Raw genomic sequence first — 22,586 nt, forward strand, 5'->3', positions numbered from 1 at the left:
ACGTTTTCCAACCCTTCTAAAAATCCTCTCCGCTTTGCTCCATGGAAAAGGATTTTGAGCTTTTTGTTGATCTGGACAATGCGAACAAATATAGAAGTGTATGACACATAAGTCGGATTAGGAGTGCGCAAATTAAAGTATTTTCTCAATATTTATACAACATACCTAATTTAGGTGTTACTAAGATATTTTAAATTAAAACAAGTATATTAATCAAGATGTCAATATTATGTTGCAGTTTCCTCTGCTATCTTTATTTATTTCCTGTTATTTTACTAAATAAATGTATATCTAGGATCTTGAGTTGCTACATATGTGACAGAAAATGCAGTCAATATGTCCTCTGAAATGACACACTTACCTACTAAGTATGATTTTGTAACTTTTATACGTCGATGCTATAGATCTGTGTTGATTTACCTTATAGTTATTTAGCGCTAAGATCGACATCGACGTAAGAAAGTTGCAAAATTATACCATAAATGTAGCATCATAAATCATAAAGAGAACCGTTTAAATTTCCCGCCACATTATAATTCCGTTATCAGCCAGTAGATGGCTCTTCAATCAATATGTGTGGTGCTGACGCCATCTAGCGGCGATAAATTCTTCAAAGAACTGGCAAAACAGTGACTCACCCCTTAGTATTGCAGATTTAGTTCTTTTTATGTTAGGTTTTCTAAGCAGTGCTGTGAGGACCTTCGTTGTCTAAGCAGCTTTTCGTCGCTTCTGATAAGAAGGGGTTTTTCCTAGTATTAACAAGTGTTTTAGTGAAACCTAGCTGAAACAGTGAGTGGGCTTGTATTTCTGCATTGGTTTTCGTTTTATTTTGGCTTGCTTTTCGCACGTTTGCTTTCTTAATTATAATTATTGGCTTAGTGCATAGGCTTTTTGTTGAGTGGTTGTCCTAATGGATGACCAAGGAGGGGGAGGGGCCCGGAGGGCACCCCCCTGGACGAGTTTAGTGGAACAGGATGAAAACGATTTTAATAAATCCTTGGACTCTCAAAAAGTTAATACGGAGTCAAACCAACTTGTACTGCAAGAGAAAGTAAAAGTTAATAAACCTACAGTTTTTTACGATGATAAGGATTTCGGTCCGTTTTTTGTTTTTATAGAATCGCAAAATAGTAAGGACAATATCGGCAGGTTCTCGCATCTAAAAATAGCAAGAGATATATTTAATCTACAGTTGAAAAATGTTAAAACCATAAAAAATAAAGGTTTGAACCGTGTTTGCATCGAATTCATTTCTGCCCAAGCAGCTAACTCATAGTTAGCTCTATAGAGAACAAAAATCTTAAAGACAAAGAATATAACATTTTTATTCCTTTAAATTTCACCACATCTAAAGGATTAGTAAGGGAAATAGACTTGGATCTTTCGGAAGCAGAGCTTTTGGAAGCTTGTAGCTGTAGAAATGATATAATTGCTATTAAAAGTTAAATCGCAAAGAATTTAAAAATGATACAATTGAATATGTTCCAACCGGGACTTGTCTCTTTACTTTAAAGGGAACAATAATGCCTAAGGAAATTAAATTTTTCGGTCTTTCTCTGCCAGTTGCAGTTTACATTTCACCAGTGATACAATGTTATTCTTGTTTATTATACGGACATACTAAGAAGAATTGTAAAGGTTGTAACGCCTCCTTTACGTACCGGTCCTGGTACGGTTTTTGCCACACCTAGGGGTAGGTGCTTTGAAACTCGGGCGCCACCTTAGTTTTATTTGGAGAAGCGTAACTAAGGAACTCGCTTCGTATACCTGGGGAGCTTTTACACAGTCGAAGACAGAGTTCACGTTTATCTGTGAATGGATGAAGGGAGTGGGACAAAAATAAGGAAACAGAGGGTTGTCAGTAAAACTAAACAAGTCGTGTTAACCAGGAGAAATAACAGTTAACAATCATTCATATCCTTACTTAAAACTCTAGCACAAATGAACAAACATAGAACAACACAGCCTCGTGTTCAAATTAATAAACGGTACAGTCGGACCTGGAGATCCTAACTAAATTAATACGGTAACTTTGAAACGGAAAACAAACGGACAACACAACCTAGTGTTCAGAACGGGGAACGGTGCGGGAAACTAAGACGGTATCGAAACAGTTTTCCCAGCCAGGGTAAACAGACGGTTACGGTATGAATGACGGATTCGGACGGTATGAAAACTGTGCTCTGGGGGCACAGACGGGGTCAAAGAATCGGCCGGAGCTGACAGTCCGAAGAAATCAGTTCGGAATGACCTGGGTGAGATCAGGTTTGGTTACAGGATTTCGGAGCCGTGGCCTTCGAAGTTAACCGGCAGTGTTATAACATCCAGTACCGGCGGTCCGAAGGAAACGGTTCGGAAATACCTAGGTGATAGTGAGATTGTAGCCTCCGGAGTTGACCAGCAGTGTTATAACATCCGGTACTGGCAGTCCAGAGGAAACAACTCAAATCACCGAGTGGTTTTCGGAGTCGTGGCCCTCGAAGTTAACCAGCAGTGTTATAACATCCTGTACTGGCGGTCCGAAGGAAACGATTCCGAAATACCTTCCCCTTCAAAGCTTGCCCCCAGGAACAATAAAATTTACCGTTCAACTGGCTGAAGCGTCGGTCGGTAGTCACTAGTCGATGGTCCGGGATGAACTGACCAACTCACTGACGAACTGATCAATGTAGCGCGCGGCGCTTTACCTGGTTACCAGCTCGCGAGTCGCGACGGCGCGATGTTGCTTCGTTTACGCTACCGCGGCTGCGCGCTGAACCTTTATCAATCGCGACGGTGCGTTCACCATTCTGTCGCGAAGACGCATTGTACCTTAAGCGTGTGAGGCTGCGCATTGTTTTCTTAAATCTAATACTATATATTAACAAGAAAGTTAGTAACTTCGTTACATTTCCCCCTTTCTTACCAAAAAAAAATAAAACTTTGTGTTATTTTTTTTAAAAAAAAAAACCTTAAACCTACACTACTTATCCTAACACAAACACTAAACTACGATTTGTCTCTAATTTCTTCTTAGTCTGCATATCCTCCATATCCCATTGTCAGGAAACTACATCGGCAGTGGGGTAGTTTTCCCATATCACATTGAATACCACGGGACCTTTTTGCAGGCCTTTGGGTATGACTTGCGGAGCGCTTCTTCGGCGGTGATGAAGTTCTTCTATTGTCGGTGCGGTTTCTCGGCGGCGGTAAAGTTTTTGTCTTTAGTTGAGGCTCCTGTTGGTAGCAACTACAGTCCTTGGACAGTTGACCTATGCGTCCACATCTCGAGCAGAACAGAACTGGTGGCTTTGTACAAAAAGCTCGGTGGTGGCCTACTTCTCCACATCTCCAGCATAAACCTTGCTGAACGGACAGAAATCTCGGCTCTTGTATCCTCTTAGTCGTCGGTTCGGTAAAACCTGTGGAATCATGTTTGGCGGTATTAACCGCAAAAAGCAAATCGGGTAAACGGACATCCCATTTTCGGTGGTCGGTTTCACAAAATTGAGCAATCATGGTTTTTAAAGTTTTATTTGTTCTTTCGACAGGATTAGCCTGGGGTGTATACGGAGGTGTAAAACGATGTGTTACCCCTAGATCTGAGAGCAAATCTTTGAAAACATGACTAGTGAACTGGGTACCATTATCAGAAATGACTATGTTTGGACAGCCAAAACGAGTGACGATTTCCTCGTAGAAAGATTGACTTACTGCTCGCGCGGTTGCTTTCCTAATGGCCTTACATTGCACCCACTTGGTAAAACGATCCTGAAAGACTACCAGGTAATTATTACCTTTGGCGGACCGCGGTAACGGACCAACTAAATCAGTACTGACAGTTTCCCAAGGGCGGTTGTTTCGGGACGGTTGCATAAATCCAGGAGCGGCTTGTTGCGAACTCTTGAAACGTTGACATGACGAACAGTTTCGTATATACTTGGCAATCTCCCTAAACATGCCGGGCCAATAATATCGCTTGGCTACTCTAACGGTTGTTTTCGCTATTCCTAAATGTCCAGCAGTCGGTGCATCATGATTCTCTTCTAAAACGGTACGGCGTGCGGCTTTCGGAACACATAACTTCCAAGAATCAGTCGAGTCGGTATCGGACATATTATTCAGGTCCCAGAAATGTCGGTATAAACGTCCCTCTTTCACAACATAATCGGGAAAAGCAGAAGGATTTGCTTCAACGGCAGCTTTCTTAGCTTTGTACCAAGAGCATTCTTCAAAATCTTCCAGAAGGGTTACTTCTGCGCAAGATTGTTGCTCTAAATTTGTCGGTAACGGTTCTCGGGACAGCGCATCAGCTACTTTATTTAACACTCCTTTTCGGTACTTAATGTCAAAATCATATTGCTGAAGGTATATACTCCAACGTGCTAAACGGCCGGCAGGACTTTTAAGAGAGTGTAGCCAACATAGGGATTGATGGTCAGTAACAACGGTAAAATGATATCCTTCCAAATAAGGTCTCATTTTCTCAATGCCCCATACAATTGCTAAACACTCTTTTTCGGTAACGGAAAACTTCTTTTCGGTAGCGGTCAAACTTCGGCTTGCATAAGCTATGACGTGGTCACCATCTGAACTATGCTGAATCAAAGCAGCACCTAACCCATTATCTGAGGCATCTGTTTGCAACACAAACGGACGAGAAAAATCTGGACAAGCCAGAACTGGGGCTTCGGTTAGACAAGTTTTCAGCGTATCAAATGCTTGTTGCTGTTCAACAGTCCATGTCCATTTGACACCTTTCTTTAACAGTCGGTTCAAGGGAGCGGCGATTTTCGAAAAATCCTTGACAAAACGGCGGTACCAGGAAGCTACGCCAAGAAATCGACGTATCCCTTTAACATTGGTCGGTAAACTTTCGGTAAAGGACGGGACAGAAACGGACAGTGAATTTTCGGTGACAATTGAAACGGATGGTACGGTAACAGACGGTACAGAAACGGTCGGTAAACTTTCGGTAGTCAGCTTCGAGGATTGCTGGTCGGTTCGTCGTCTACTCCTCGGGGTAAAACGACGCCTATCTAGTTTCCCTGTTGGTGACAAGTACATTGTCGTGTCTGTACACCTTGTCGCCCACATCTGGAGCAGAATAACCTAGGTTGTCGTGTACATTCCGTGCGGTAATGACCTATTTCTCCACAGCGCCAACAGGTCGTGACACGGTTCTCAACGGGAAAATTTCTGGTTGCTTCGGTTGTTTCTTGACGGTTATTTCTTTCGGTCATTGAGAGTCTTTGTTCTCGAGACTCTCGGTGATGTCGTCGCGGTAACGGTCTGATCGGTCGCTCTGTTTCGGCTTCTCTTTGCAAAAATGATGAACGGGGCGGAACACTACAAGCTTGAGTATGTTGTAATTCGTTCAATAAACTTTCAGTCTCTCGAGCTTGTTGAGACAACGTGAAGACATCATAAAAATCCGTACGTCGGATCATTTGTCGGAACTGCGGTAACAGATTTCGGTATAACCATCTCACTTCTTGCTCTGGACTTATGTCTCCATGGCGTCGGATCAAAGTCTGAAGTTCTGTGATGTAATCATTAACGGTTTCATCAGAACGATGCAAACGGCGACTAATCTGGGCTTCCAAGTCATCGATATAATTCAACGGAAAATAAAATGAGCGAAAATCGGATGCAAATTGTTTCCATGTACTCCAACGGTGACGGTTGTTACGAAACCAAAGTGCAGGTTTACCTCGCAATAAAATCGGCAGTTGCGGCAACAGTATTTCAGGATTAATTCCTCGAGAATCACATATCTCTAAAAGTCGTTCCAGGAAGGCAACCGGGTCATCTTGTTCACTAAAGAAAATTTGCCAGTCCTCGACTTTTAAATACACCGGCTTATACGAGTGTTGACTCGGTTCTACGGCTGACTTGCAATTTGAAAATGGTAGCGGTGAATACCTCGGTACTTCGGTGTTATTTGCTTCAGGATAGAATGCGGTTTGAATAGCGGAGGGTTGCAATGTAGTTTGGAAAGCAGCGGTAGCGGAAGGGTTAACGGATAAGTTCGGTAAATAGGACCAAATTGACGGTATGCCACCAGAGGTTGTAAATGTCACGGTTGTGGTAGGAGGAAGCGTAAGAGAAGGGGTTGTCGGAGAGGTAGATACGGTGACGATACTAGGAAGTGCAGAAGTCAACTTAACGGTCTGTGGTACATCTTCATCTTTCAGATAAGCAATCAATCGCTTTCTCAAAGTATCAACGGTACCAGTTGTGCTTAAACCCATCTTCGAAAGTTCCACAATAAGCCCATCCTTCTTGAGCTGGTTTATGTACGTAATTTGAGAATCGAGAACGGAAAGGACGGACACAGGCAAGCCTGAAGTGGTGGTCGGCAATTCCTGTTCGGTATTCATCGTAGACAGAGATCGGCTTTCGGTACAAACGGAAAAACGGAAAATTCAGAAAAACGGTCACTCACTCAAATCAGAAAAACGGTCCGTCACTCAAATCAGAAAAACGGTCCCTGCTCTTGGGCGCCAATTTGTAACGCCTCCTTTACGTACCGGTCCTGGTACGGTTTTTGCCACACCTAGGGGTAGGTGCTTTGAAACTCGGGCGCCACCTTAGTTTTATTTGGAGAAGCGTAACTAAGGAACTCGCTTCGTATACCTGGGGAGCTTTTACACAGTCGAAGACAGAGTTCACGTTTATCTGTGAATGGATGAAGGGAGTGGGACAAAAATAAGGAAACAGAGGGTTGTCAGTAAAACTAAACAAGTCGTGTTAACCAGGAGAAATAACAGTTAACAATCATTCATATCCTTACTTAAAACTCTAGCACAAATGAACAAACATAGAACAACACAGCCTCGTGTTCAAATTAATAAACGGTACAGTCGGACCTGGAGATCCTAACTAAATTAATACGGTAACTTTGAAACGGAAAACAAACGGACAACACAACCTAGTGTTCAGAACGGGGAACGGTGCGGGAAACTAAGACGGTATCGAAACAGTTTTCCCAGCCAGGGTAAACAGACGGTTACGGTATGAATGACGGATTCGGACGGTATGAAAACTGTGCTCTGGGGGCACAGACGGGGTCAAAGAATCGGCCGGAGCTGACAGTCCGAAGAAATCAGTTCGGAATGACCTGGGTGAGATCAGGTTTGGTTACAGGATTTCGGAGCCGTGGCCTTCGAAGTTAACCGGCAGTGTTATAACATCCAGTACCGGCGGTCCGAAGGAAACGGTTCGGAAATACCTAGGTGATAGTGAGATTGTAGCCTCCGGAGTTGACCAGCAGTGTTATAACATCCGGTACTGGCAGTCCAGAGGAAACAACTCAAATCACCGAGTGGTTTTCGGAGTCGTGGCCCTCGAAGTTAACCAGCAGTGTTATAACATCCTGTACTGGCGGTCCGAAGGAAACGATTCCGAAATACCTTCCCCTTCAAAGCTTGCCCCCAGGAACAATAAAATTTACCGTTCAACTGGCTGAAGCGTCGGTCGGTAGTCACTAGTCGATGGTCCGGGATGAACTGATCAACTCACTGACGAACTAACACGGTAGCGCGCGGCGCTTTACCTGGTTACCAGCTCGCGAGTCGCGACGGCGCGATGTTGCTTCGTTTACGCTACCGCGGCTGCGCGCTGAACCTTTATCAATCGCGACGGTGCGTTCACCATTCTGTCGCGAAGACGCATTGTACCTTAAGCGTGTGAGGCTGCGCATTGTTTTCTTAAATCTAATACTATATATTAACAAGAAAGTTAGTAACTTCGTTACAAGGTCAAGAAAAATGCTTTAATTGCGGCGAGAAAAATGCTCAAAATCATAAAACCATGGATAATGGGAATGATAAACTCGAATAAACTAAATGCCATTTCTGCAAGGAGGCCCATAAAAGCTCTTACAAAAAATGCCCCGAATATCTAAGACAAACGGACATTAAAAAATTGATGGCTTATGAAAATATGACTTTTCACAATGCATCTTCGGCTTGCAAAAAACTTATCAGACTAGAGATGATTTCTTTTTTAACCCTTCGGAATTTCCCAAATTAATCCCTCGCATAAGCCTAACAATGAAAACATTATTACCCCAAATCAAAGGAGAACTGTACACTTTCATAACAATTAAAAAAAAGAACCTTTAGCCAAACGGTTATAAATGAGCCCACTCGAAAAAGAGTAATCCACCAATCAGGTTATGATAAAAAATCACATAACGATAGCTTAAATTTCCCTAATGGCAGAACCCAAAACGCTAACAGCTCTACTTCAATTTCTAATTCCATGCCTTCTACATCACGCAACTCTTACAATACAGATTCAGAATACTCACTATCATACCATAACATATCACAATCGCCTTCTAGTGCCGCTAAGAATAATTATGACACCACAAATTTACCGAAGTATACAGCCCCAGAGGAAGACACAATACAATTAATTGAAAAATTTTTTTTTACGTTTACCTAGCGCCAAAGAAGCGCTCCATGGATTTATGGAATGGAACAAGGAAACATATCGGGATCTAGACGATCAAAATTTTACAATGGAACATTAGAAGCGTCAATAAAAACAGGGCTAACTTAACTAAGTTTTCAGAAGGATTCGATTTAATTTTTTTAAATGAAACTTGGTTAAAAACCAATCATAATTTCTACTTTAAATCCTTTTGTACGATACGACAGGACAGAGAAGACGGGTACGGAGGAGTAGCCACATTAGTTAAAAATAATATCTCTTATGATATTATTGAACGCTTTAATAACGATCATATACAATTTATAACAATTAAAATAAAAAACATTTACCTAACAAATATTTATTGTAATTCAAATATCAACCTATCTCAGGAGATTCTAAAAAACATCTTAAAACTGGGCACCCCTATGATTCTCATGGGGGATTTTAATAGTCATCATCCCTTGTGGGATAAAGTTACACCCAACAAAGGTGGAAAAATTTTACAAGATTTTGTTTTTAACCACGATTTAATTGTACTACATGATGGTACGCCTACACTTCTCCAAAATCCAAGTCATAACAAGAGTGCAGTTGACTTGACAATGGTAAGCAGTGACTTAGCCGCATTTGTTAATTGGGAGGTGATGTCAGATTGTGGGGGTAGTGATCATTTTCCAACGTCATTAAAAATAGGTGATTTTTGTTGGGTTGTAATTAGCAACAGAGTATCTTTGAACTTCTAATAGTCCCTTTCTTAAACTCAGTTTTTCTTCTTTTTTTTTTGGACATTGTGTTGACACTCGAGCATCTTGTTGACCTGCTCTGGACATTTGTTCACCTGCTTCATCTCCCAGGTCTGCACGCATTATTTAGTGTTCAATTTTCTCCCCGATTTGGCCTTTTTTTTTACCTTTTTTTACAGTTTTTTCAATGTGTTCAGCCAGCTGATAGCCTTAACCTCACTTATGTTTGTTTATATCTCTTGGTCCCCTCCTTGATCTACGGTAGTTTGCGCTGTTGACGCTTTTGACATTAAGTCGTCGACTGTCGTTTTGTCGTCTGTCACTTGTGCGGGCGGTGTTGCCGGGTGCTGTCGCTGTGCCGCCTATGTTGTTCATTGCAACTATTTTCTGCGCCATCCCCCCGCCATCAAAATAACGGCTTCGCTTTGCGGATGTTGATACGAAAAAACTTTTTTGTAAATTCTAGAACGTTTATCGCCCATTTTGTTCTGCTAGCTTCGTGCAACCGGACATTAGTTAAGATTTAAGATGATTGAAATTTTAATCCTAAATTCTAAGGGTCGCCCCGACTTACTTAACACATAATGTTAATTACTTAGTTTTACTTTAGTTTTAGTGTTTTTCTCCATAATAAGGTAAAACATTTTGGTATTTTTCTATATTTTATATAACATTCTAATCTTAATTACAGATTTTTTTAAGCACAACAGTAATGTTTGGCCATACGGCATACTAATTTTTTAAAACTTGGGTCTTGCTGTCTCCCCTTTGAAGAAAGACAGCCTGCGTTTCACCTTGTCATATGGGGTATGTTTGATTCAACCATTTAGGGGTAATACATTGTAGACTTTCTAACTTTTACCTCCTGAAGATGGGTACCTATGTGCCCGAAACATATGTCGAGCGACCCCTCTAACATTTTTGGGGGGCTTGAATAAATTTTTTGTGGAGAAGGCTGTGTGTTCTTTCCCATCACTTTTACACTTACACCTCCACTTTGAGAAAAATGGACTACTACTTCACATTGAACTATGTATGTTTATTACAGAAGCATAACTTAGACAAACTTAACTGAGTACTATGGAATACTCACATATGTAAACCTACTAACCATTTATTATAATGTCTTCGTATGTACACAAATTACGTCTTCGAATATGGTAAGACCGTTTTTAAAAATACAAATTACAAACTAGTAGAGAAGTATATTGATAATGTTACATTAAAGCACTTAATAATAATAATAATGTAATACGCGATAACACTGGTTTTGTTCACGGAACTTCATACTCAGCATCTGTCCTGGTCTATGGAGGTGATACAACCTCGTGACTTAACTCCTCCATCCCTTAAATTCAACTGTACCATTGAGGGAAGTTGGATTGGCTGATGCTCAAGGGTGACTTCTATTTCTTGTTTCTTCTTGCAGAGGGCTTGGCCGAATTTCTTGTAGCCATAATACGCAATCCCTGCTACTGCAAAACATACATTAAAATAGTCCAGATAGATGGATTTTTGGAAATGTCAATAGGCATTATTTGGGCAGGTTTCGAAGATCGTATTTGACCTTGAAGATCTTGAAGTCCGTCTAACTTGATATCGTCTAGCTTGAAGTCAATTTCCATGGAGGGAATGAAACTTCGCAACTCATTATTGTCCGGGAAAAATATGGGCTGTATACTAGCGTATACTGCCTTCTGGTCGTTGAAAATTGTTCGGTCGTTCATCATTATCTGACAGCCCTTGGGAATTTCGGCGATTTAAGTACCAATCAAATTCAATGTTTCCATTTGTGTTGGGCATTGCAGTTTGATTAGTTGCTTTTTAGGACTTATCAGCTACCACTTGTCAGAATTCGATAGTTGATTGATATCGATTGGTTGACAGGCAGTACTTTCTTTAATTTGCGATAGTAGGCACACAGCGCAAGGACTCTTCATGGATTTCCTTTAAATCTTTGTTAGCACATAAATATAATTGTGCTGTGATCTCATGGCCAGCTTTATTTCGATATGTATAGTGCAATTTTGATTTAATTCTAAAAATCTATTTTGCGGTATTATTGCCGTGAACTGACTCTCTTTGAAAATTGGTGCAGAGTATAGATGGAAAAGTTCAAATTTTTCATTTAGAGTTATAGGAACATGCAACAAATACGTCAATTATTCAAGATAAAGCATTCTATATCTATGAAATTAAGGAATAAATTGATGTTATAGAGTTCCGGTTTTAACGGCATTTGATCGGCGCCTATGCGATTGTTTAATATTGAGGATGTTGAAGGTTTAGATTGGGTGGGTAGAGTTATTGAGAGTCTTGAGTGCCATTTCAATACTGATTTAATCCTACGCATGTAACTAACAATCTTACTAAACTATTAACCATACCAGTGGCTTAGAAACAATTAAACTCTATGGTTTTGACATGGTTGTTACAGTCATCATTTGTAAACAATATATAAACAGTTTGGTGGCTGCTGAACTATAATTATTGCAACCACTGTTAAATAATATAGAACGCTATGTTACGCTGTTTTGAATATAGTTAAACAATTATCGTTTTGCTTACTAATTGTAATTATGAAATGTTAAAAGATCTATAAACTATGATTGTCCTTAATTACCCTGATTATTTATATAACATTAAGATATATGTTTAGCTGAAGACTAAACATCTTGCCGGGCTCGACTGAATTTGGCGAGCTGAATTAGAGGTTGATGATTTCATATCAGGCCTCATTGTTGAGACTGTGTCGTCTTAGCGATGCCAGTTCTATCATCTCTGAAGATGTCTTATGTTTGGTTGTTGGTTGAGATCTGGCAGTAGTTAGTGCCTGACGGCATTTGTTGACTGCTACTATGACCGCCATGATAATAAGTACTACCGCTGCTGATGTCAGTGCACCTGTGAACATAGAATGTTTAGTTATGGATTTCCAGTGATGTTGTCCTAGCTCGGTTTCAATGTCTTCCTCCATTTCTTTTAGCTTTCGAAAATCATCTGAGGGATGAATGATGTTTTCTTCGTATTGGCTTTGAGGTGGTTGCTTTATTGACGTGGTCAAGTTTACCGCCACCTGCTTGATAAAACCTGCTAGAACCGGAAATACGTCGCTGCGCCTAGCTGCTATAGATATTTTATTAGTCGATATAATGCAATTTGATGAAATCGAAATGATTCCTGTTTTATTTAAGACTAAATCTTCTCTATTACCGTTACACGTTATTGCAACTTTTGATGAATCAGGTGACACAAAAATCCACGAATTTTTGGTGTAAAGTTGAATCCATTGCATTGCTTTAATTTTCACTCGCTTAACGGGACAGCTCGAATGTTCAGTTCGTTGATATATTTCATCTAACATGCAATTCGGGCTGTTTTCAATGTTCCTTATTAAAGGCGGTGAGCATACGAATAAATGTTTTCTGATTCCTATGCAATTCTTAAATTCTTCTTCACTTATGTGAAAATATTTTTGTTCATTGTAATCACTAGCTAGCAGTTCTTGAGGTAGGTCAATTGTTAAATACGTGTCGCCTTCCACTGCAGACGGTATCGCACTGACCTTGACTACGGTAAAATTGCTGAACTCAGTTACTATAAAATACACATAAACGTGTAGTTGTTTTTCTGTTTCCTCAAGTTCAGTTTTCAATATGGGTTGAGGTAAGATTTCAATGCTTGGTGGCATTTTGCGCTCTGCAGTTTGGATTATTTCCCTTATCTGCCCCGGTGTTAACATTGAGTATATGTTGCCTGTGTTGTATAAGATGTCAGACAGACTTTTATAATAGTCATATACTTCATCTAAATAATTGTTCCCAACTTGATATGAGCTCAGAAGGTGAATGCTAAGTCTGTTTTCGTCCACCGCTTGAAACCAGCTTTGCTTCATCTCAGTTATAGCGGCTTGGCTTCTGATAACCTTTTCTGGAAACTGCTTAAGCTTGCTGTAAATTCTGTTTTCGGTGTCGTTAAACTGAGATAGTGCCTGCAGCATAAATTTAGTTTGATGACTAGATGCATGTATTAATTGTTGTTGATTCTTTTCTAGATTGTTAATGTCGGTGTATACTTCGTCATTTACGCCAAAAATTGAAGTCATCAGTTTTCCAAGTAATCCTCGCCGTTTCCTTGACCTTGTAACGTCGTATATTCCTTTTATAACCCACTCTAGTCTAGTTTCTTTTAATTGCATATCGGAAATTAATGTGTTGCATTCAGTTTTTTCTGATATTTCTGCCACATTTTGGCATACGTTCTGAATCTGGGTTGTAACATTTTTTATGTTTTTTATGTGGTAGCTGATATCAGATTTATTCAGCTTTATGTCAATTCGAAAGATTCCCCTTTCTATTTTTGCTTGTCCAATATGTTCAATGTACAATCCTGGTTTTGGATATTCTATCTTATATTGAGCTTTTGCTGAATTTACTAAGCTTAATATGAATAAAATCGCAACAACGGCTTTCTTCCACAAATTCGCTGACCTTGTTTTGCCTTTAAATTGATTTCTCTCATTTCCATATTCTACTGCCTTTTTTTCTGATTCTCCACGTAACGGTATAAGCTTATGAATCGGCCGTTTGGTAATTACTCCCCCTGGCTTCTTTATTGACACTACTCGAACAATTCCGTCCTTATCCGCGTGCGCTTCGGTTATTCGAGCTAATGGCCATTGACTTGGTTTTACGTTATCTTCTTTTAAGATTACTTCTTCTCCCGTTTCTAAATTGTTTGATTTGGATGTCCATTTGTACCGCTGCTGAAGTTGATGTATGTACTCTTGCATCCATGTATTCCAAAATTCTTTACGCATTTTTTGTATCATTTTCCATCTTTGATTCATATTACTGATGATGTCTTCGCAGATTGGGGTAATCGGTGACAATAGTTCTCTTCCGATTAGAAAGTGACCTGGTGTGAGAACGGCAACATCGTTTATGTCTTCGGACAACGGACACAAAGGCCTTGAGTTCAATGATGCCTCAATAAGTGTTAACAACGTATATAACTCCTCGAAGGTCAATGTTGTATCTCCAATCACTCGTCTTAAATGATACTTTGTGGATTTGACGCCCGCTTCCCAAAGACCACCAAAATGAGGTGCTGAGGGAGGGATAAAGTGCCACTGTATGCCCAACGATGTGCTTCGATCCTCAATTTTCTCCTTTCTGAGTAACGCGATAACTTCTGACTCGATTAAGTTGTTTGCCCCTACAAAAGTTGTGCCATTGTCACTATAGATGTGTGCACATTTTCCTCGTCTAGATATGAACCGTTTTAACGCTGCTAAAAATGTTTCAGCTAGCATGTCACTTACTAGTTCAAGATGTTGTGCCTTAGTTGCTAAGCACACAAATACTACAATATAACCCTTATATGATTTATTTCCTCGTCCTTTTGTGGTTCGCACTTGAATTGGTCCTGCATAATCAATTCCAGTGTGTAAAAATGCCGCTGATTGAGTCACTCGAGGTGGTGGTAACTGTCCCATTAACTGTTGTGCTGTAGCAGCTTTATATCTGATACATTTTACACAATTGTTAATTATCTTTTTTACTGCCTTTTTTCCATTAATCAGCCAAAATTTTCTTCTAATGAAGGCTAAGTTTGTTAAATGACATCTTCCTGGTAAAATTATGGGATGTTTTTCTGTGTATTTTAATAGTGAATGTTTAAGTCTCCCTCCTACTCGTAGGATATTGTTTTTGTCGATAAACGGACTTAAATTGACTATTTTACTTTGTTTATCTATTGTTTTATTTGATTTTAGAGCTTGAATTTCCGCGTGAAATGCTCCAGCTTGTTCTAACCGAACAATTTTTTCTTCAGCGTTGCTAATTTCCTGAATTGTTAATGTACCTTTCCTGATGCCTGTTTTTTTGCAATTGTTAATGAATCTATAACAATAGGCAATTATGCGATTCATTGACAGCAATGATGAAATTTTTTCATGAATTTTGGGTTCACTTCTTTGCGCTACATTTACTTGTATGCTCTTTTTCCTTTCTTCTTCGGTCTCTGGAATTTTTGCGTTTACTGGGTATTTGTTTCCTTGCAGTCACGTTAGGCCTTGCCACCATGGAACAAAGTCTTTGATTTTAGAGGGATCAATGCCTCGTGATATTACATCTGCTACATTTTCTTCAGATTTCACATGATTCCAATGCTGAGATGGCACCAAGTTTTGTATCTCAGATACTCGATTTGCCACAAATGTTTTCCAATTATTGGGCGTTCCTTGGATCCATGATAATGCTATCATGGAATCAATCCAAGCGTATGTGGGTGTTTTATTCAAACGTAGAGCCGTTTTAACTCTAGTTAGTAATCTTGCTAACAATACTTGCACATAACTCAAGTTTTGGTAGTGTTGTTTTTGTTTTTATTGGTGCTACTTTTGACTTTGCAGTCAATAGTGTGATTTTGATGCTTTTGTCGTTATTTATAGTTTTTACGTAAACTACAGCTCCGTATGCCTTCTCTGAAGCATCGCTAAATCCGTGTAGTTCAATTTTGTTCTTGGTTGATTGATACGTCCAACGCGGAATGCTGATTTCTTCAACGGACTTTAACTGCTGCCGAAACTTATTCCAACAAGCTGCTATTTCTTGTGAGACTTCTTCATCCCAGCTAAGTTTTTCTAACCATAATGTTTGCATGATCAATTTTGCTTTGACTAATACTGGACTTAGCCATCCTAACGGATCGAATAGTTTCGCAATGTCCGCTAATATTGTTCTTTTCGATAGCTTTTGTGACGGTGCTAACGCCACCTTAAATCTTATGGAATCGTCACTTGGTGACCATAATAATCCTAATGATCTTCTGGTGTCATCTTCTTGAATGTTGACTGCGCTTTCGTCTCGCAATTCTACTGGTATTGCTTTTATGACTTCCCTGTTATTACTAGACCATTTTCTTAGTGTTATCCCGCTGGCCTTGAACATGCTTATTAGTTCATTCACCGTTTCAATTGCCTCTCTTTCGTCTTCTGCACCTGACATTAGATCGTCCACATAGAAGTCCTGTAAGCTGATTTTTGATGCTGTTGGATACGACATTTTCTCGTCTTCCGCTAACCTTTGAATTGTTTTTACAGCCAAGTATGGTGCTGCAGCCGTTCCATACGTTACGGTTAATAACTTGAATTCTTGAATTGGGTCGTTTGTCGAGAATCTCCATAAGATTCTGTGATAGTCCTGATCTTCTTCGGAAATTCGAATTTGTCTATACATCTTCTCTATGTCGGCTGTAAATTCTATTCTGTGACTTCTCCAACGTAATAAAATATCTATAAGGTCATCTTGAATTTTAGGACCTACGTGCATGATGTCATTTAAACTTTTTCCATTTGTCGTTTTTGATGATGCGTCAAACACTACTCTCAACTTTGTAGTCGTACTGGTTTCTTTGATAACTGGTTGATGAGGTATGTAATATTTTCCTTGGATTTGGTTACTCCACTGCACCTGTTTCATGTGACCTAGCTTAATGTATTCACTCATAAATTTTTTATATTCCAAATTCAACTTGTAATCATTAGATAATCGTTTCTCCAAGGACAGTAAACGTGCCAACGCTCTTGGCCTTGACTCACCTAATTGCGATGACTCAATTTCGTTTTTAAACGGAATTTGAACAGTGTACGTACCGCTCGAATTACGCAATGTTGTTTTATCGTAAAATGCCTCGCATGCATTTTCATCGCTTGTTAATTGTCGTTTTTCCGAAATTTCCTCTAATTCCCAGAACCGTGATAATTCTTTCTCTTCAGACTGTGTTATCATGCTTACTACTGCAATGTTGGTTTGTTTTAAGGATTGATGAATGCTTCCCCAAATTATCCAGCCTAACTCTGTATTTTGCGCTACAAGGCCGTCGTTTGACTTGTCCATTCCTTCTAACAAAATTTCGTGAAATTCTTGGGCTCCAAGAATCACATCAATTGGACCCGGCTTTCCGAAGCCTGGGTCAGCAAGAATTTTATTTTGCCATAATTCGGTGTTTACTTCAATTGGGTGTTCTGGGATATCTTTTGGTAATTTTTGTAAAATCAGCAGTTCAGTATTTAACGTAAATTTGCTAGTAATGCGTGGTTTGCATTGTACAGATATTTTGTATTTGCAGCTCTCATTGGTTGATCCCCCTATACCAGAAATTTCGGCATGAATTTTCTGTTTGGGTAATTGTAGTAAATTGGCAGCTTCCATAGTGATAAACGATGCTTGCGAACCTGAATCGATCAAGGCTGTCAAATTTTCGTTTTTTTCCATCTGAATCTTGAATTCTAATGATTGCTGTCGCTAATAATGTTTTACCTCCTTCATGCGCGACATGTGTTCCTACCCTGTTTGATTGATTGAAGTATGGTTTTGATTTCTGCTCGTTTGGCGTTTTCGTTTTGTTGTGGTTGTTTTCTTTGTGGATAAGCGTATGATGATTTTGAAAACAAATTCTGCATTTTTGAAATGACATTGTAGTTAAATCGTGGTTTAAGCAATTTAAACATAACCGTTTTTCTTTAGCAGCATTAAACCGTTGATAAGCTGTTAATGCTTTGAATTTTAAACATTGATAAATGGTATGGTTAGATAAATTGCAGTACTTACAGCTTTGACTTTGCTGTTTTCTCTGATGTGGTTGATAACTGCCCATGCTGCTATTGTTTTCGCGTCCGTCATGTCGATCGGTAGATATGGATTCGATGGCTCGAAACCGCTTAAGGATGAAGTTCAACATCTCGTCGAGTTCTGGCACTTGTAGTGGATTGATCAAACTAGCTTCAAATAGCTCTTGTGTTCTCTTATCGATTTTCCGCAGTAGGACGCAACCGATGATCGGGTCCCATTGAGATGTATTCATGTTCAGAGCTTGAATGGCTTTCAAGCATTCTTTTGTTGTGTTGTAAATTTCTTTTAGCTGCTCTGATGATTCTTGTTTGCTGTCAGGTAGATCCAGTATTTTGTTAATAAGCTTGTTGGTGATTAGGCGTTCGTTACTGTATCTCTCTTTGAGATGACCCCATGCAATATGGTAGTTCGCTGAACTGATTTGAAAATGTTGAATTGCTCTGCCAGCTTCCCCTGTGACATGAGCTTTTAGATAGTTCATTTTTTCGATTTCGCTGAGTGCCTCGTTGTTATGGATCACATTCTTGAACATGTCTTCAAATGGCGTCCACTCTTCGTAGTTTCCAGTAAACATTGGTATCTTTATTTGAGGTAGGCTGATGTTATTGGTTCTATTCGCTGACGTTTGTGGTTGTTGGTTTTCTACCTCGCTTTTCAGAGGTGATGATTTGCTGTTAGATTGTCCTTGAATTTTGGCAATCAAGGTACGAAGTTGCTTGAATTTGTTTTCCTCAAAATATTTTGAGACTTTATCAACGTCCAATTTTGAAATTTCCCAGTGTAAGGATGTTACGATGTTCCAGTTTTTCAAGATTGTTGAAAAAAGTCCACTTTTTACCTCGGGATCAAATGTTGCAGTGAATTCTTCAACCAGTTCATCCAAATCGCTCATTCGCAAGGTTTGTTCCTGCGTGAGTTGATTTAGAGTGGCACTTTTTTTCTGCTTATCTTGTTGCTTTAATTCTTGTTTTCTCTCTTCGTCTAGTAGTTTTTCCTTGCAGTTGTTTAACTCTTGTAGAGCATCGTTATAAATGGTTCTGATTTGTTCAAAGTAATTGCTAGCAAAGTACGTAGCGTGTTGCGTTTCTAATGTTTTCAGCTCTTTGAGCTGGGTGTCATTTACTTTAACTTCGTTCCATAGCTTCTGAACTTGAGTTCTCCTTTCTTCAACGAGAACTCCTTTCTTAACTAACAATCTTACTAAACTATTAACCATACCAGTGGCTTAGAAACAATTAAACTCTATGGTTTTGACATGGTTGTTACAGTCATCATTTGTAAACAATATATAAACAGTTTGGTGGCTGCTGAACTATAATTATTGCAACCACTGTTAAATAATATAGAACGCTATGTTACGCTGTTTTGAATATAGTTAAACAATTATCGTTTTGCTTACTAATTGTAATTATGAAATGTTAAAAGATCTATAAACTATGATTGTCCTTAATTACCCTGATTATTTATATAACATTAAGATATATGTTTAGCTGAAGACTAAACAGCGATTTTCTAGAGCTTTCTGCTCCTTAAACAAGTATTCGGTTTTTATTATGCTTGGATGTATTGTTCTTAGTTTGCAAAAAGTAATTGAATTCTCTATATCTTGTAATAATGAATCTACAAAAGTATGAAGTTCAATAATTTAAATTAAAGAATTCCTGATATAGTTAGAATTGTCCGTATAAGTAGTTTTTTTGCACAATCCAGGAGATTTGTTTGATTTTAGACTCTAAGACTTTTTCGTGTTTGGCAACCTGATTGATGGTCTCATTGAATTTAGAGACAATTTCCAGTTTAGACATACTTTCTGTTAAACTTTTTTGATTGGTTTGCATTTCTCTGATAATTTTGTCGTATCTTTCATCATCGGACGCGTCTAGATTACCGCTTATGGCTTTGAAGACTGAACCTAACATATTAGTTAAGCCTCTTTCCATCCTATTAGCATGAGGAATTATTTCCTTAATTTTGTCTTCAACTCTATTTTGAGTGATTGCCAATAACTGAATATAAATAGCGTTGTCAGCCAAATATTCACCGTGAACTTTTAGTATGTTCGTAATATTTGATGCTTTTAAATGCAGCTTATTCATTTCACTAATTAAAGGATGTCGGTCATAAACATGGATTAGAGTGTATTTGTAATCAATTAATTTTGCTTGTCCTAATTTTATAGGAATTAACCCAACATTGTCAGTTAATTCTCGTAGGGCAACCTTATCCTGTAATCCGATACTGCTATGATGCAAAATGCTGCTGGCGACCAGCCTGAAAGTAAAAATATAACTTCTGTACACCTATAATGATATTTTGTTAACTACTAAGTTAAAAACTTAATTATATACTAAAATCTAAGGTTAACTAATATTTGCAATGATAGTATTTAATCAAAGCTGTATGTGTTTCGTGAAGGTCTCTTTACGTTTGCCATATAGATTTTTCCATGGGCATTAGTCATAATAGTTTTACGTTTTTTGTTAACCCTGGTAATTTTTTCTGGCTTTGTAAATGCTTCAGCTAGTTTTTGTCTAGTATGCTTTTTTAAGTAGACATTTTGACCAGCTTCAAACAAAAAACAAAAAACAAAAGTCGGGGTCCTCACGGTTCTGATTAATTTTGCTGACACGTTTTTCCTTACTTTGTGCAAGTTTCTCATTAATAGTGGAATATAAGAGTTTTGTTTGTTCTTTATGGTTTGTAATATAATCCGATAGCAACAGTTGTTCTAAGTTTACATCAAACGGGTCATTGTCAGTAACATGACCGTTGATGATATCAATCGGTTTCATCTTGGTTGCGGAGTGAATTGAATGGTTATAAGCCATAATTGAATAAGTCATTTTTTGGTTAATACTTGAATTATTGAAATTTTGACCATTCAATAGCTTTATATGTTCGCTGATCGTTGAATTTAATCTTTCAATATTTCTATTAGATTGAGAATGGTGTGGCGAAATGAAATTAATTTTGACTTTGTGCAATTGCAGCAGTTCAGTGACAACAGAATTTTTAAACTCAGTCCCGTTATCCAAAATTATCTGTTTTGGAACTCCGTGATGAGAGAAAAACATTAATAAGTTATCAACAATATCTGTTGCCGCTAAAGATTTGAGAGGGTACGCTTGTGCGTATTTCGAAAAACTATCCAAAATGGTAAAAAATGTTCATTGTTCTAATGTGTACGTGTCCATATGTACTATTTCAAACGGCTTTGTCGCAGTTGGATTAGGTTAGGTTAAGTTAGGTTGTGGAATAATTCCATTCAGAATCATTTAATGTACGCGACGCGTACGCCACTGGAAGATCTCGGCCTGGAGGGTCTTGACTTAGAACTGCCCCTAGAGCTACGTTGCCAGCGTCAGTTGTTAAATTAAACGGTTTCGAAAAATCAGCGTACTGTAAGATTGGTTCGTTGATCAACAAATTTTTACAAGATTCAAAACAATCCAAAAATTCTTGATCATGCTCAATTTTTGCTCCTTTCTTTAGACACTTTGTGAGAGGTTTCGTAATTTTTGGAAAATTATTTATAAACCTTCTATAGTAACCTAACAATCCGAGAAAACCTTTAATTTGTTTTGTATTAGTCGGAATAGGATATTTCTTTATGGCTAAGATTTTGTCCGGGTTTGGTTTGACACCGTCAGGGGTGACGATATGTCCCAAATAAGCGACTTCGCGGCGTAAAAATTCGCTTTTGTCCAGTTGTACTTTAAAATTGGACTCACGTAGCCGTTTGAAGACTAATTTCAAGTTTGTTATATGCTCTTGTAAAGAAGTAGAAAAAATGATTATATCATCTAAATATACTAAGCATTTTTCATTTTGAATACCTCTCAAAATTGAGTCCATGACTCGTTGAAAAGTCGCCGGTGCGTGTCCACTTTCGGTAGTAAAGGCTGTTTTGGGAATATCTTCTTCTTTCATTTCGATTTAATGAAATCCTGAAGCCAGATCCAATGTCGTGAAATATTGACATTTACCTAATTTATCCAACAGATCCGTAATATTGTAGTATCCTTGAGTGAGAAGGATACTTAAGATGTCAGTCTTTTCCTTCTCACTCAAAAACACCATTTTACTTGCGAACCTCATTTCACCCTCACGTCATGCGCTGTTATTTACTTTAACAAGACGCAAATTTTGAGAAAAAATCAGCAGTTTTCGAGATATTTGCAATATTCCAGACTTTTTAGACACCCTGTAGTATACACAAATGGGTCTGCACAATACGGTCATAAACACACTAAAAGTTGACAATTTAACAATTGTACTTACATAGACTCATAAGCTAAGGACTTAGCATTTTCTGGCGGCTGGCTTGGTCACTTTCGTGTTGGAACAACTTTGGAGAACGGACTACTTAACTTGATCTTTTCTCGAGGAGAGTCGACATTTCGACTTCTTGGGTCAGCTGGTCGCACTACCGTCGATTGGTTCACACTCTTTTTTATACTGCTGCAATCGGTGTGTTTTATACCCGATTGATCGGCTGACGTAGTTTGTTATTGTTCGTCGCCTGTTTTTCATATTCCTGCAAAGCAGGTGGTGGCGAATCATCACCGATATGATGCACTCGGTGCATCATGGTGTGACCTTGCCTCGTGCGCTTAACATTTCGAAATCCTCGAATATTCTTATGTTTTTTAGTCAATAAGTCCATCTTTTGAATTAATGGATATTCCATTCGTGACATATGCCTCCGCCCCAGAAAAACTGGTCCCCAGTTTTAAAACAAAGGACACTATATACTCTCCTTAAAAACAACCATCTTGAAAAA

The 22,586-nt window shown here is 38.7% G+C and overlaps 1 protein-coding gene across 1 annotated transcript; it reads right to left on the reverse strand.

Annotated features, from left to right (window-relative positions):
* Positions 1–11,536: 11,536 nt before the first annotated feature.
* On the reverse strand, positions 11,537–13,469 carry LOC145737650 (uncharacterized). Its single transcript, XM_081992411.1, has 2 exons — positions 12,580–13,469; positions 11,537–12,524 (listed from the first exon to the last, which is right to left on the reverse strand). The coding sequence occupies exons 1-2, from the start codon at positions 13,363–13,365 to the stop codon at positions 12,474–12,476; spliced, it is 837 nt and encodes a 278-aa protein (XP_081848537.1). The 5' UTR covers positions 13,366–13,469; the 3' UTR covers positions 11,537–12,473.
* Between the last annotated feature and the right edge of the window lie 9,117 nt (positions 13,470–22,586).

This window comes from Ips typographus, linkage group LG14, assembly GCF_016097725.1.
Source record: "Ips typographus isolate SLU linkage group LG14, UJ_Ityp_2.0, whole genome shotgun sequence".
Lineage (NCBI taxonomy): Eukaryota > Metazoa > Arthropoda > Insecta > Coleoptera > Curculionidae > Ips > Ips typographus.

What these genes read in the sequence shown, in the direction of transcription:
- LOC145737650 (XM_081992411.1), bottom strand. Translation starts at nt 13,365, where the DNA reads ATGCAATTAAAAGAAACTAGACTAGAGTGGGTTATAAAAGGAATATAC. An exon ending in GAATCAGAAAACATTTATTC is followed by an intron (nt 12,525 to 12,579) that starts GTATGCTCACCG and finishes ATTGCATGTTAG; the next exon opens with ATGAAATATATCAACGAACT.